Raw genomic sequence first — 15,319 nt, 5'->3', positions numbered from 1 at the left:
TTATTTCACGTTTCATAGATGGCGTTTACTAATAAACTTCAGTTTAGGTCTATATTTTTCTACTCTCTATCTGGTAGTTGCCAGCACTCACATCCATACGTTAAAATAGGTTCCACTGTGACCTATTATTATAGTTTAATTTTTTCTGATCACATGAATGTGTTCAGAATTCGTGTAGCGTTTTTCCCTTATCGCATTCTATGTCTTATAAGAAATAAAACAAATATACGTGATTATTTTTTCGTCTTGGAAAAATTGGGTTATATTTCCACGCGAATGACAACTCTCAGAAAAATATCTATTTAACTGTGACCTTGTTTAATCGTAACTAGAACTAGAGGTTGATCCCAAGCTTAAACTTTAGTTTAATCTCCATAGGTGGTAAAATTGCGTCTTAGCCACGTTATAACGTTATACAACCTTTTCCTTATAATTTCTAACACGATTGCCAGCGTTGGATAATTATAAAGAAAAGAATTTCATTATTTTAAATATACCTTACCAACTGGATGGTTACTAAATGCAAGTCACATCCAAAAATTTATTTTAAATACTAATTACCAATAAAAATTCCATATTAGGGAATAGCTGTTTTTAAATTATCAAAAACTATATGCCAAACACATGAATGTTTGATAATAGATGGATTATACATCGTTTACAGCAATCATCATCTCACTTTTTTTGTTTTCGGGATTTTGGAAGTCTCCGGCAAGTGTTTCTTTTTCATAATCACTAACGTGTGCCGATTGGTTTTCGATCGAATCATGTTGGGCAGATTGAGCTAATCGACCGATAAGTGAAGGCCTTTCTCTGCGCATTCGTAACCATTCATGCTGTATCACTCTCTCCAAAGTTAACCTTTGTGTCAAATCCGGTTCTAGAAGATGACGAACTAAAGATTTGGCTATTTTCGATAACGTGTCTCTCACTCTTGATCGAAAAACCCAATTTTTGGTCATTTGATCCTTCAATAATTTCCTCAAATTTGAATCGTCGAAAGGCATGGACGCATTGAGCATAATAAATAATATGATTCCCAATGACCAGACATCGGATAATTTTGGATTGTAGGGCGTTCCATTGACTACTTCGGGTGCTGCATAAGCTGCCGAACCGCAATAAGTCTGACTAAGTATTCGTCTATTATCGGAATCTACACAGTATCTCGCAAAACCAAAATCAGCTAATTTCACATTAAACCTTCTAGATAAAAGTATATTTTCGCATTTCAAGTCTCTGTGTGCGATATTTTTTCCGTGAAGGTAATGAAGACCGCTGGCCATTTGTCTAAACCAAATTTTAGCTTGTTGCTCAGGTACCACGCCGTTTTTCTTGATGAAGTCTAACAGATCACCATTATCAGCATACCTTGAACAAAATTGAAATTGTTTACATTGAAACATATTTTGTAGAATTAGATTTGTGAATAAATTTATTCGATTTTCTTGAAACTACAATATCAAGAGAGAAATGGTAGAAATAAATACAGTTGCCTAACTGAAAAAACTCAAAATCAAAAATGTTTACAAGGTTATCTTTTCAAGAGGGTGCAATGGTATATTATTCTGTGAATATAAAAAGGCAAATACCAATTTATACATGGATTATTCCTTAAAAAATTATCAAAATTCCCTTATTATGAATATGAATCTAAAGGTATTTAAATATACAGAGTGAGTTTTATGTATGGAACGCCTCAATTATCTCGAAAACGGTTTATACGATTTTTATAAACTTTTCTGTACAAAAATCTTGTGATACGGCCGGTATTATGGTGGTAAAATATTGAACTTTGTTATTTCAAATGCATCACTCATATATTTTTCGCTGATCGAAATCCTCAAGAAATACTTATTATTTTTTTCATCTAATATTCCCTATACCTAAATACCAAAATTTCAAAATAGAAACTACATTTGCTTTATCTCCGCCAAAGTTATAATAATACATTTAGGTGGATATGACCGCTACAATAACAAATTTAACGTTTCAATAAATTATTATTGTTGAAGTTTGGGTGATAGGGGTAAAAGTCAACAAGAAACGTGTAATATCTTTAATAATTTATATCCTAACCGAAATCTCATAACAAGATCAAGTGTCAGTAAATTAGTTTAACGAAACTGGCTCAGTAAAAGATTTCTCCAAATCAGGGCGCAGAAAAACTAAAAACAAATCTTCAGATGTTTGGGTCTTGCTAGAAGACGATCCTCACTTGAGTACTAGACAATCCATGGAAGTTGATATTTCTCAAACATCCGTGTAATGAAAATTTTACATGAAAATGAAAAATAAATAAATAAGAGTTGTCAGACGACGATTTTGATAAATTACATGAAAAATAATCAGTATTTCTTAAGGATTTCTAAAAACAAAATACACAGGGTGATCCCTCTTCTTCTACATATTGGAAAAGCATTGTCAACCTTCTTTTAAAGTCTTGAAGGAGCCTTTACAAATCGATTATGGGACCACAACTAATCTAAAGAAACCTTCAGTGACTGCTCGCTGCGGTGACCAATATAATAACTGATAAATCGCCAATCCAATCTTGAAAGACAGCTGCTGTCAACAGTGCCAAATATGAACCGTCACGTCGGTCCGAGCGGATCGTTAAAAAGTCACTGAACACTCCACTAAAACGCTGTGGTTCGTCAGAACTTAGAAGTGCGTGGATGTGTAGGTCTATATACTGGTAATCCTGGACGAGGCTCTGTGTACTTTTCTGAGCCTACCTTTCCTTTTTTAAATCAAACAGTGTTCTGTATGTCCAAAGCACGGTTTGGATAAGAGGGGAAATCGGTTGAGGTGTAGTGAGTTTAATTAGCAAAGACTTTTAAACGTTAACAACATATATTAAATAACTTTAAAAAAATGTATAACACGCATTCACTTGTGTGACAGACAAAACAAATACATGATAATACACAAAAAACCCTGTTCTAAATATAAGTTCATTATAATAGTGCAGGGGTTATTGAAGATAGATTATTCTAGATACCGTAAATATTTTATGTAATATTGAATAACAGTGAGATAATATATGCGAATAAGTATGACTATTACTCATGAGGATGATTTTCGCACCAGGAGCGTAGCCATTACTCGCGATTAGAATACTATAGCCATCAGGAATAATACGTTATCTCAGGCGTTATAACTTTCAATTTATGTTGTCGTCGAAATAACCTTCGGCAACTGCAGATGATTTTCATCCCAACAGATCATACAAATTGTTGCCGATGATCGATGATCTTCCAGTTGTAGAAACGTAACGAATTTATCAACATAGTAGTATCATATTTTGCAAATTTCGTAAAATTCAGCTGCCAGGGTGAAATATCTAGATCTAATTGTCTATATCTTCAATTTTCATTAAATAATTTTTTTGTTTTTGATGTTATAAGAAATGAATATTGTTCCTCCGGCCCAAAAGTTTTCCCTTTTTTTGGTTAATAGTCTTTCGACTGTCGTTATAGGAAGGCTTGTAACTTATGATTTTCCAGGCTTGTGGATTGACGACTGAATAATATTATTTCAACGAATTGTCAATTTTATTCATTTGGCAAGAGTAAGAACTGACATTTCTCGTCAATATTCTCTTGTGAATTCAAAAATTATTTATATTTATATTTACAAGGTCTGGCTATTAAATAACGAGACTGCGCACGCCTAGAGGGCGCCCTAGTCGGGTGGAGTAAAAAACGAATAGTATCTTGGGTATCTAGTTATCTTGTCTATGTACGTCCCAAAAAACGTTTCCGTTACTATTATAGTATTTGTGCAGTAGCGGTTAGAAACGAACGTGTTTTTTTCTCGTGCCGAAAACCATGTGTGGAAAACTGGAAAAAACTCCGGCTGAGTTACAAGAGCCTATGAGGATAATTCTCTATCTCGTGCGCGTGTTTTTGAGTGGTGTAATTGCTTTAGTGAGGGCCGAGAGACCACTGAAGATCACCAGCGCCCAGGTAGCTCTGGGACTGTTTCAACTCCGAAAACAGTGACCAAAATCAATCAAATTGTACGTGCAGATCGTTGAATGAACAGCCGGATGTAAACGTCGATATAAAAACGGTTAGAAAAATTTTACAAAAGTCTGTGCAAAGTTAGTGCCAAAAAATCTGACTCCTGACCAAAAGCTTTTGCGTCAACGGGTCTGCTCAGATTTCCTTGAAAGGTTAGAACAAGATCTGCTTTGAAAAGAACCCGATTTGAGTCGATGGAAGAGGTAAAGCAAAAAACGGCAGAGCTCCTAAAGGCACTCACCAAAAAAGACTTCCAGCACTGTTTCGATCAATGAAAAAAACGTATGGAAAGGTGTGTGGCGAAGGGAGGGGAGTATATTGAAGGGGAGTATTCGAATGTAGAATAATTTTTATAATAAAAACCTTTTTCTTAACCAGTCTCGTTATTTAATAGCCAGGCCTCGTATACAGTCGAATAATTGTTAATGTATAATTTTTTTATCTCTAGCTTTGAAAAAGAAACCCTTACGAAATTTATGATAAACAATTTTTGATTCAATTAAATTAAATTCTATATTCGCACTTTTGCGTACGTCTCTGGTTTGGATTAGCACCTTGCAGCCAACGATTTGTTTTTTGTTTCTATTTCATTAACTTTAACTCGTGTTATGACACCGCAATTAGGCCACCTTTCATTAATCTTGAAAACATCCTCAATCCCAAATTAAACCCGATGTATAGTAGCTAAGTTGCCAAATGCAAATTTCAATTCTAATATACTAGTTACTAGTATGTTCATACGCAGTAAAACTGTTTCCCCTTGAAAGGTCTCATGAAGGTGACCAATTACCAACGTGTTATTAAAAAATAAGTTGTGCTATTCTAGCTACTAATCCTAGTCAAAAGGGCTGAAATACTTGCTGTTCAACTGAATTTGGAAAACCTATAATAAGTAATATATTTTTGAAATTTATATTCTATTGTTATTTGTATTAAACTGAAAAAATATAGATCAGTTTATTAATATTTTTATGTTTATCTACGATATTTCAACTACTCTACAACTAGTAGAGGTACAAGATAAAGGATGAAAATGGTAGAATTTTAACCAAGGGCAAAAGTAATGAAAAAATAGAAGAAGCAAATACTGTTCAAAACAGTAGATGACGAAGATAACGAAGAAAGAAAACATATAAGCGATCAAAAATGGAAAATTTGCAAGATGTGACAAAATAATAAGTGAAATGTTAAAAGCTATGATAGAAATGCATAAACCTATTCAAAAAAATGTGCAACATAACTTGAAAAACGGCAAAAGTACCAATGGAAAGTGAAGTAGTATTGTTGACGCCCATTTTTAAGTCACTAGATGGCAAGCAATGTAACAACTACAGAGAAATAACTTCACTGCCTACATCGATGAAAGTTTACGAAAAAACCTTAGTTTGAAAGATTTACAAGAAAAGGATAGGTTAAGAAATGATCTATTACGAGATCTCGAAATCATGTCACTCACGGCCAGTGAAGCTGTTGTGATCATTTACAAAGAATGGAAGATTCAAGACTTGTAAAGAAAGTATGAGAAGCAAAATTAGACAAAAACAACAAAAGAGAAAGCACTAAAGCGACTTGGAACAGTGTAATTGATACTATACTCAAAAAGACGGACTCTTCATGAAGAGAAGCAAAAATAACAATTTTGTAGTACAGTTTTTTTAATAATGTAAAGACAGAAATAGAATATACAGTACCTAACCGTATTTAATATAAAATTTCAAAGCTAAAGACAAAATTTATAGCAAACATGAAATATATAAAGATCGATAATTATTAGTGTAGCTAACGTAGTTACAACTAACATATCCTGAAATCAAATACAGATCTTTTTAAAAGCAAAAATTGCCTCGAGAAAAAATACTTATCTCGAAGACATGACGAATATAATTATCATGCAGAAAATAAACAAATATTATAAACAATTAACGAACAAATTGAATCCGGAACATCAACATGATATTTAAAATTAACTATATTCATGGTACAGCGTGGAAAAGTATGTAATCGTACTGTTTATTGTATATAATTATAAAAATCACGTCGAATTTAAATTATAAATTAACAATCTTCCACACCTCTCGAATATCAAAATATAAAATTTAATACGATGCTTAATTATCTATAAGGTAAAAACCAAAAAAAAATATGAATGAAGTAGATAGATCGATCGACCCAGTCACAATATACATCACATTAATATAACGTGGAAAGTTCTAAGCAAAAAGACTGATGTTGAATCAGTTCGTAATATTAGAAGGTTTAAGTAATTAAACGGTACCAAAATTATTTCATACACATTTAATACGCGGAAAACTTTCAGTAACGTAGCCTCAAAATATCTATTTTCGTTATTTTTTATAATGATAACCCTACAAGGAAGTCTATTTCGAAAGATATTCTGATTCACACAACAATAGCATTAAAACAATTTATCCACAAGTGATCTTTAGGAATTCAAATGTAAACGAAGTTAAGTTTGTGTGGGAGGCGAATTCATCACTATATGGTTAATGAATTCTTATCCACAAGTTATGCAAGCCGAGAATAGTTGTGTGATTCGCAATCAGATCTATTTAACCAAGGAATAATGGAAACTGGATTGAACTTCCACAATTTGTTATCAGAAGAACGAAATTCTGATGCTTTGACTTACAAGCAGATCTGACCTTCAACTGGAATTGTGTGATTCGCAATCAGATCTATGTTACCAAGGAATAATGGAAACTGGATTGAACTATCATAATTTGCTAACAGAAGAACGAAACTTAAGTGCTCTCACTTACAAGCAGATTAGATCTTCAACTGGAATTGTGTGATTCGCAATCAGATCTATTTAACCAAGGAATAATGGAAACTGGATTGAACTTCCACAATTTGCTATCAGAAGAACGAAATTCTGATGCTTTGACTTACAAGCAGATCTGACCTTCAACTGGAATTGTGTGATTCGCAATCAGATCTATGTTACCAAGGAATAATGGAAACTGGATTGAACTATCATAATTTGCTAACAGAAGAACGAAACTGAAGTGCTCTCACTTACAAGCAGAGCAGATCTTCAATTGAAATTGTGTGATTCGCAATCAGATCTATTTTACCAAGGAATAATGGAAACTGGATTGAACTTCCACAATTTGCTATCAGAAGAACGAAATTCTGATGCTTTGACTTACAAGCAGATCTGACCTTCAACTGGAATTGTGTGATTCGCAATCAGATCTATTTAACCAAGGAATAATGGAAACTGGATTGAACTTTCACAATTTGCTAACAGAAGAACGAAACTTAAGTGCTCTCACTTACAAGCAGATCAGATCTTCAATTGGAATTATGTGATTCGCAATCAAATCTATTTTACCAAGGAATAATGGAAACTGGATTGAACTTCCACAATTTGCTATCAGAAGAACGAAATTCTGATGCTTTGACTTACAAGCAGATCTGACCTTCAACTGGAATTGTGTGATTCGCAATCAGATCTATGTTACCAAGGAATAATGGAAACTGGATTGAACTATCATAATTTGCTAACAGAAGAACGAAACTTAAGTGCTCTCACTTACAAGCAGATTAGATCTTCAATTGAAATTGTGTGATTCGCAATCAGATCTATTTTACCAAGGAATAATTGAAACTGGATTGAACTTCCACAATTTGCTATCAGAAGAACGAAATTCTGATGCTTTGACTTACAAGCAGATCTGACCTTCAACTGGAATTGTGTGATTCGCAATCAGATCTATGTTACCAAGGAATAATGGAAACTGGATTGAACTATCATAATTTGCTAACAGAAGAACGAAACTTAAGTGCTCTCACTTACAAGCAGATTAGATCTTCAATTGGAATTGTGTGATTCGCAATCAGATCTATTTTACCAAGGAATAATGGAAACTGGATTGAACTTCCACAATTTGCTATCAGAAGAACGAAATTCTGATGCTTTGACTTACAAGCAGATCTGACCTTCAACTGGAATTGTGTGATTCGCAATCAGATCTATTTAACCAAGGAATAATGGAAACTGGATTGAACTTTCACAATTTGCTAACAGAAGAACGAAATTCTGATGCTTTGACTTACAAGCAGATCTGACCTTCAACTGGAATTGTGTGATTCGCAATCAGATCTATTTAACCAAGGAATAATGGAAACTGGATTGAACTTTCACAATTTGCTAACAGAAGAACGAAACTTAAGTGCTCTCACTTACAAGCAGATCAGATCTTCAATTGGAATTATGTGATTCGCAATCAAATCTATTTTACCAAGGAATAATGGAAACTGGATTGAACTTCCACAATTTGCTATCAGAAGAACGAAATTCTGATGCTTTGACTTACAAGCAGATCTGACCTTCAACTGGAATTGTGTGATTCGCAATCAGATCTATTTAACCAAGGAATAATGGAAACTGGATTGAACTTTCACAATTTGCTAACAGAAGAACGAAACTTAAGTGCTTTCACTTACAAGCAGATCAGATCTTCAATTGGAATTATGTGATTCGCAATCAAATCTATTTTACCAAGGAATAATGGAAACTGGATTGAACTTCCACAATTTGCTATCAGAAGAACGAAATTCTGATGCTTTGACTTACAAGCAGATCTGACCTTCAACTGGAATTGTGTGATTCGCAATCAGATCTATTTAACCAAGGAATAATGGAAACTGGATTGAACTTTCACAATTTGCTAACAGAAGAACGAAACTTAAGTGCTCTCACTTACAAGCAGAGCAGATCTTCAATTGAAATTGTGTGATTCGCAATCAGATCTATTTTACCAAGGAATAATGGAAACTGGATTGAACTTCCACAATTTGCTATCAGAAGAACGAAATTCTGATGCTTTGACTTACAAGCAGATCAGATCTTCAATTGGAATTGTGTGATTCGCAATCAGATCTATTTCTCCCAGCAATAATTTCCTACCAGAATACGGAAACTTAAGTGATTTCACTTACTGAATTGCTTTCTTTACGAACAACAAATCATAAAGTTAATTTTGATGTATTAGCTATTAACAGCCTCAAAGTTCCCATCAATTATTTTGTTATTTGACATTTATTGAATAAATTAACATAGTTATATAAACGCATTTTTTCTTGGTAAACACTATACCAATTAAAAGTTATACTGATAAAATTGCATACCAAGTATTCTACGACGATTATTCTGTATGTTTTGAGATACCAAAAACCTAGACGAACTAAAGTAGTTATCTCTGATAGCCATAGATAGATTTCAAGGTCGGACGCATTTGGCGATGATAAACCTTCACGCGCAACTTTGTTTCGCTGGTATAGCAAATTTGAAAGAAGACATATATTGCTTGGTGATGAGGCAAGTGATATACTTCAGTAACTGTCAGAGATTATCCAAGATGAATCATCTACCAAACGATTGAGGCAACTCTTGGTTTTGGATCCGTAACAGTCGATTCAATTTTCCATGATCTTCATGTGACAAAATATGTTACTTCTTAGGTGCCAGTTTTGTTTCGTAGTACAGGTACATTAGTACACAACAAAATATTATGTTGCATCACGATAATACATCGCTCATTAGGAAGTAGCCGAATTTTCACGTGACAATAATGTAACAATCATTGAACATCCTTCCTACTCGCCTGATTTGGATATGCGTGATTTTTTGTTATTTTTTATCACGTAGACAATGTTTCCAATGGATGAAGCAGTTTATCAATGTTTTGAGACCATTCCAACAGATTACTGGCTTCAAGTTTTTAAGTTATGGCTGTTAAAGTGCATTGATGTAGGTGATGATTACTTTGAAAATAAATAAACTCATTTTTCTAAGAAGATTTTTCTTATATCTCAAAAGATGAAGCGTCACCAACTTTTTTAAAGTAGTCTTTGGGTCATTTGAAGTTGTAGAGCGAAAAACAAATGAGAAATTAAAAAATCTTCTAAAATTTAAAAAAGAAAAATGGCATAAAATCGAGATAATTTGAGGAAAGCATGCGAATATGTTTTGAGAAAGTTCTATGGATAATTGTAATTTTCCCTTTTGCACCTTTCTCGGAAATTATTGAAGAATTTCAACGATTGGAAACAAAAATTTTCACTTTAAGTTATGTTTTATTGAAGTAATTAGTAATCATAATTAGTAATGTCAAAATGTTTTTAATAAAAAGCCAAAATATTACTATTTAATGAAACCTAATATCAATGATCGATGTATTCAAAAACATCGATTAAAAATATTGAGATCGGCATGGTTATAAACGGTTATAATTTGAAATCTAACCCAATAATTATAATTTTATCTTAAATTAAAAATAAAGAAGCTCACCGCATGAAAATAAACACTCTCGGTCCTCTCTGTAATATGCTATGTACTTGAATAATATGTTGGTTTTCGATTTTAGTAAGTATCTCAAGCTCACGAGGAAAGAACTTATCTAAAAAGTCCTTCGGTGCTTTCTCCTTGTCAAATATTTTACACGCCAGACGCATTTTCTTCGGTCCGGTACTGTCAACATAATCAGCTAGATGTACGGTAGCATACGAACCTTGACCAATCTTCTTCCCAATTAGATAACCCCTTTGTTCAAGAGCATTTACTTCAGAATTTCGTGGACTCAGAGGAGTTGCCATTTCTTTATTAATGCGGAGGTTTTTTTTCACCCTCAATTTTAGAATTGTACGTATGCACACAAGTTTTCAAATCACATACCCCTTTTAAAATTAGCCCACAACCCATTTAGTTTATCTAGACATAGAATTTAAAATACAAAAATTTATGTGAAATGACATGTTTGACAGAAAAAAAGTTATTGGTTCCTATGTAACTTGACATGTTTAGTTTGGAATTTATATTCGTACGTACATAATTAAATAACGTCAGATAATAGTTTTTACAAAAAGCCATAAAAGTGCAGTAACAACAAAAATATATTTATGCAAAAAACATATTTCCATTTAATTAGATTTAGAATCGAAGAAATCTGTTAATCAATTAATTAAAATTACGATGGGAAATTAGTCTCCACAGGGACATGGTTACTTCTAATTATTTGAATTTGTAATATACTCCATTTTAAATAGTTGAAAGCAAATTAAAATTACTCAAAATAGAAAGAAATAGTTTTTGATAAATGAAAACAAACACATATTTCCACGTAGATATAAAAGACGTTGAATAAATACATTTCCAGTATAATGAATTTCATTCCTTTCGTATTATGATAATGACGAATCTATAAGTTAAAAAAATTTGTTGTTCGATATTTTAGATGAAATTCCAAAACGACATTACTGATTAAAATATTTGTTATGCTTTGATCTCTATAGTACAGGGGTTAATTTAAAAAAAAATTGAAAGAATAATATCCTGAAAATTTTGTATTCAAAATTGTCGCACTGACGTGATACAAAACTATTATTTCTCCCATCGCTACCTCGGTTTACTTTTAATAGATGGCGTTCAATATATTTCGATCTCGTATGACATTATAGGTTCGTTCCTACAACAATTCCTGATCCAATCTTGATTAATTTAGGTTTTAAAAATTCATAAACCAATTCGGATTTTCTAGTAGAACGTATTTCTGATTGACTTATCATTGGTCCCATTCAGCGGACGTAGCGCTTAGAGCTACTGCCACTTACCGGTAGTGTACTTTTTGACAAGTGCATTTTTTACATTTTGGTTGATTTTTAGTTGATATTTCCAAACGAATTTATTTTTTAAACTTAACGGATGTTCATTATTTGATTGTCCATTTTTTTTAAAGAATTACGATGTGTGTCCAGCATTCACTCACTCTTAACCGAATTCAATCATTTTCTTTTTCTGAGAAGGCGATAACTTAACGTTTCGTTAAAGAACACAGTTGATTTAACAAACTTCTGGTCTTGTTCTGTCTCAGTTTTTGCTCCCTTTTCTCACGTTTCAGCTCTGCTACTGTTACCTATCACAAATTAAAAGCACTCCGAAACATGGCGTCCGCTCCAGAACGAGTTGCACAACGGTTTCGTCTTCTGAATTCGACCATTTGTCATTTTTGGTAGACAAAGCACAAATAATGGACCCAAAAGAGATCAATGATGTGATAATTAATAACAAAAATTACAAATTTTATGTTAAATTATAGAGGACGAACAGTTATGCTTCGCAAGCACGAACTCCGAATTCAATAAAAATCCACAACCTGTTCTAGTGGTTCAAGAATGATTCCGAATCAGTTTAAATGTTCATTGGAATATTGGTTATTCAATCCTTTGCTTGTTAGAGCGCCCAAATTGATATACGTATAATCAGAACGATCATGGACTATTAGAACGAACTTTAAATTAAATCACAAATTTGGGTATTATTCGAGAGATCGCTTTGTTAATTAGAATACCCAGCAGAATAAGACAATATATCAATAAAATATGTGACAGACAACCTTCTCGCATTATTATAACTGATTATATTTCATACATAATCTCATAAAATGCCAATGAAAAAACAGCACAAATCAAAAAATTTGGTCAGAATTGTCAGATTCAAAAAAAAATGAATCGCACATTTCAGAAAATGCTAGTTGCCAATGTTAAGAATGTAATTTTCCCTAAAACACGAGGAAATAATTTCGTTCACATTTTGGATAATCAGATTTTTTTGGTGGCTGCAATTCTCGCTAAAAATATCAAATTTGCAAAGGTGAAAGCACAGTACAAGCACAAAATGGTGTTGAAAATTACAAATGGCTTCCTCGGATAAAATAAACAAGTTCCGTTGCTAAATCAGGCATCTTTGTTGTAAACGATTGTCACATTTTATTCTCGAGAGAACAATTCTAAGCCAATTTGACAACGTTTCACAATAATTGTCAAATTATGAATCTATGTGTGAATTGGCAACGACGCTTATAATCTGAGCAGTATAATCAAATTTTAATACTTAATAAAACATTGTACAAAATAATATGGAAATGGTATGAAACATTCACTAAAATAATGGAATAAATATTATGAACAAACTGATTCGATTTGTCGAGATTTAACAAAACGAACGGGTGTTGAAGCGGTTATGATATGGCAATATTCAAACACGTCATTGATGAGATGATATATTCATAATACAATGTTGCCAATTGTTAGTACTCATAAGTTTGACAATTGACAGATAAAATGGATTAAGTAGCGATTCAATGACAACCTTCTGAAAATGATATAATGTCAAGGAATAGATACAAATATTTATGATGAATTACGTTTCATACTAAAAACAATCATATATGAAAATTCATAAGCTTTGTAAAAAAAAATATATGTAGATTAACTAAAATTGAAGTAAACTCTTTATATAATTTTGTATATGGTGATTATTTCGCCGGGTAATAATTATAAGATAGATTCCAGTCCAATTTTTTCTTTTACACATATATAACTTTGAGGAATAAATATTCGTTTAGATAATTATAATAATTTTGCGAATATAAACACTCAAATAGGCACAGTTTTTTTTAAATATGGCGCTGAAGTATTACGTCAACTCGCTGGTGAATATATGTCGGGATTAGTAATTAGGATTGCGCCGATACGTGGCATCATCATCATTGGTCAGGGTCTAGATGTAAATTTCGAAATATAAGCATTAGAATACGTGGTTTTCAAAATATGTTTTATTCACTTTCTTTTAAGTAAAAAATGGTTGTTAAAAATTGTTAACACAAATATTCGATCTAATTATATTATCAATTTTACAAAATACACCTATTGAAAGGTGTGTATTGTTTCATTGGTATCTTCAGCATCATGCACTCCCTTGCCATTTTTAGAGCGATTAAAAACATTATAGTACTTTTCAAAATATCCCAAAAGTAGGGATTAGTAGTAAAACAGTTCGTAATACACTCTATCCATGTGTCGCATTTCTTTCGACAAATCACAGTTTTTTCGCCCTTTATTTTCACACCCAATTTTGCAGGACAATTTTCTGGGCCCGTGCATGTACGTCCTCTTTTTACAGACGAAGAAGTGGATGGATTTGATGGATTTGATTGACTTGATGGACTTGAAATACTATTTTCAGTTGGGTCGGATTCCTGCTCCTCTTCTTCTTCAGACATTTTTATCCGATAAGTACTTTAAGAATAAACAAACCAAAGAAAAACAATATTTTAATACATGAAAATTTTGAAAATATGTGACACTTTCAAAATAAAACAATGAACAACTATAGCTTAACCTCCAATTTCTCATGACCAATGAGATCATTGAAAATAATTTCGTTGCACGCAAAACATGGAGGAATAAATATTTCTTGATCTCTTTATTCTCGAGATTCGTGAGACCGTCTATCTTTCATCTAAATGGATATTTGGATTATTTTTCAATATTAAACTCTCTCCAAACTATTCATGGGGGGTTTCCAAATCAGTTTGAAACTTCATGGAGCCATAGATAAATTAGGAAGTATTAAACTCATGCAATATACTTTGAGAGCATTCAATCAGGGATGTAAAAATACCGTAGCAATGTAAACTATTGTCGTAATTCACCGCCCATAAACAAAAACAAAATAATGAGAATGACATGATTTCGTTCTAAGTCAAATGAGGTCATGCCTTGTTTGCAAATTAACGTGCCATTTCATGAGGTCATGTGATACAATTGAATGGAGCGTCATCTTACAGCAAAAAACATCAAGCAATATTATCAGTTGGGATCGTAAAAGTACAATAAATTACGAGATAAATATTTTAGTAATTCATCGATCAGATTGTTAATAGTGGCACTATATTTTAAATTTTTTTTTGCGATTTGAAACTCGACACTTATATTTGAAGCTACATTAATTGAAGATGGTGCTCCCGTCGAAATTATATCACGTGACATCATTTGACGCTCTAAGCAGCGTCAGTGCCACAGAACATGCCAGGGTATGTTCTGCGGCGAGACTACTGTCTACTGTTCGATTAAAAAAAAATAGAGAAATGTATAAAACAGAAACACTGTTTTTGAACAAATATTTAATTAACAATAGCATTACCACAGTAATTTTACTCGAAAAATACTCAAACACACATATGTAATGTATATGGTGGAACCTTAGAGTGGGGCGGGACAGATACAATTTAATAACGAAGAAAAATAGGTTACGCAGCCTAGTTTTCTAAAAATGGGAAGTAAACATGATAAATCTCATTTAAATTATATTTGGATTATTTTTAGATATTAAACTCTCTACAAACCATCCATGAATTGTTTCCAAATCAGTCAATTTATTTGAAACTATGCATCCACATAAAACCATAGATAAAGTAAAAAGTATA

General features: G+C 32.6%; 1 protein-coding gene across 1 annotated transcript; it reads right to left on the bottom strand.

Annotated features, from left to right (window-relative positions):
* Positions 1-527: 527 nt before the first annotated feature.
* On the bottom strand, positions 528-10,819 carry LOC130899903 (testis-specific serine/threonine-protein kinase 1-like). Its single transcript, XM_057810080.1, has 2 exons — positions 10,345-10,819; positions 528-1,371 (listed from the first exon to the last, which is right to left on the bottom strand). Exons 1-2 carry the CDS (start codon positions 10,647-10,649, stop codon positions 648-650), a joined length of 1,029 nt encoding a protein of 342 aa, XP_057666063.1. The 5' UTR covers positions 10,650-10,819; the 3' UTR covers positions 528-647.
* Positions 10,820-15,319: the final 4,500 nt, after the last annotated feature.

Source organism: Diorhabda carinulata, chromosome 12 (assembly GCF_026250575.1).
Source record: "Diorhabda carinulata isolate Delta chromosome 12, icDioCari1.1, whole genome shotgun sequence".
NCBI classification, from domain to species: Eukaryota; Metazoa; Arthropoda; class Insecta; order Coleoptera; family Chrysomelidae; genus Diorhabda; species Diorhabda carinulata.
Note: the sequence above shows the minus strand (reverse complement) of the source record. Positions and strands in the feature narration are given on the sequence as shown.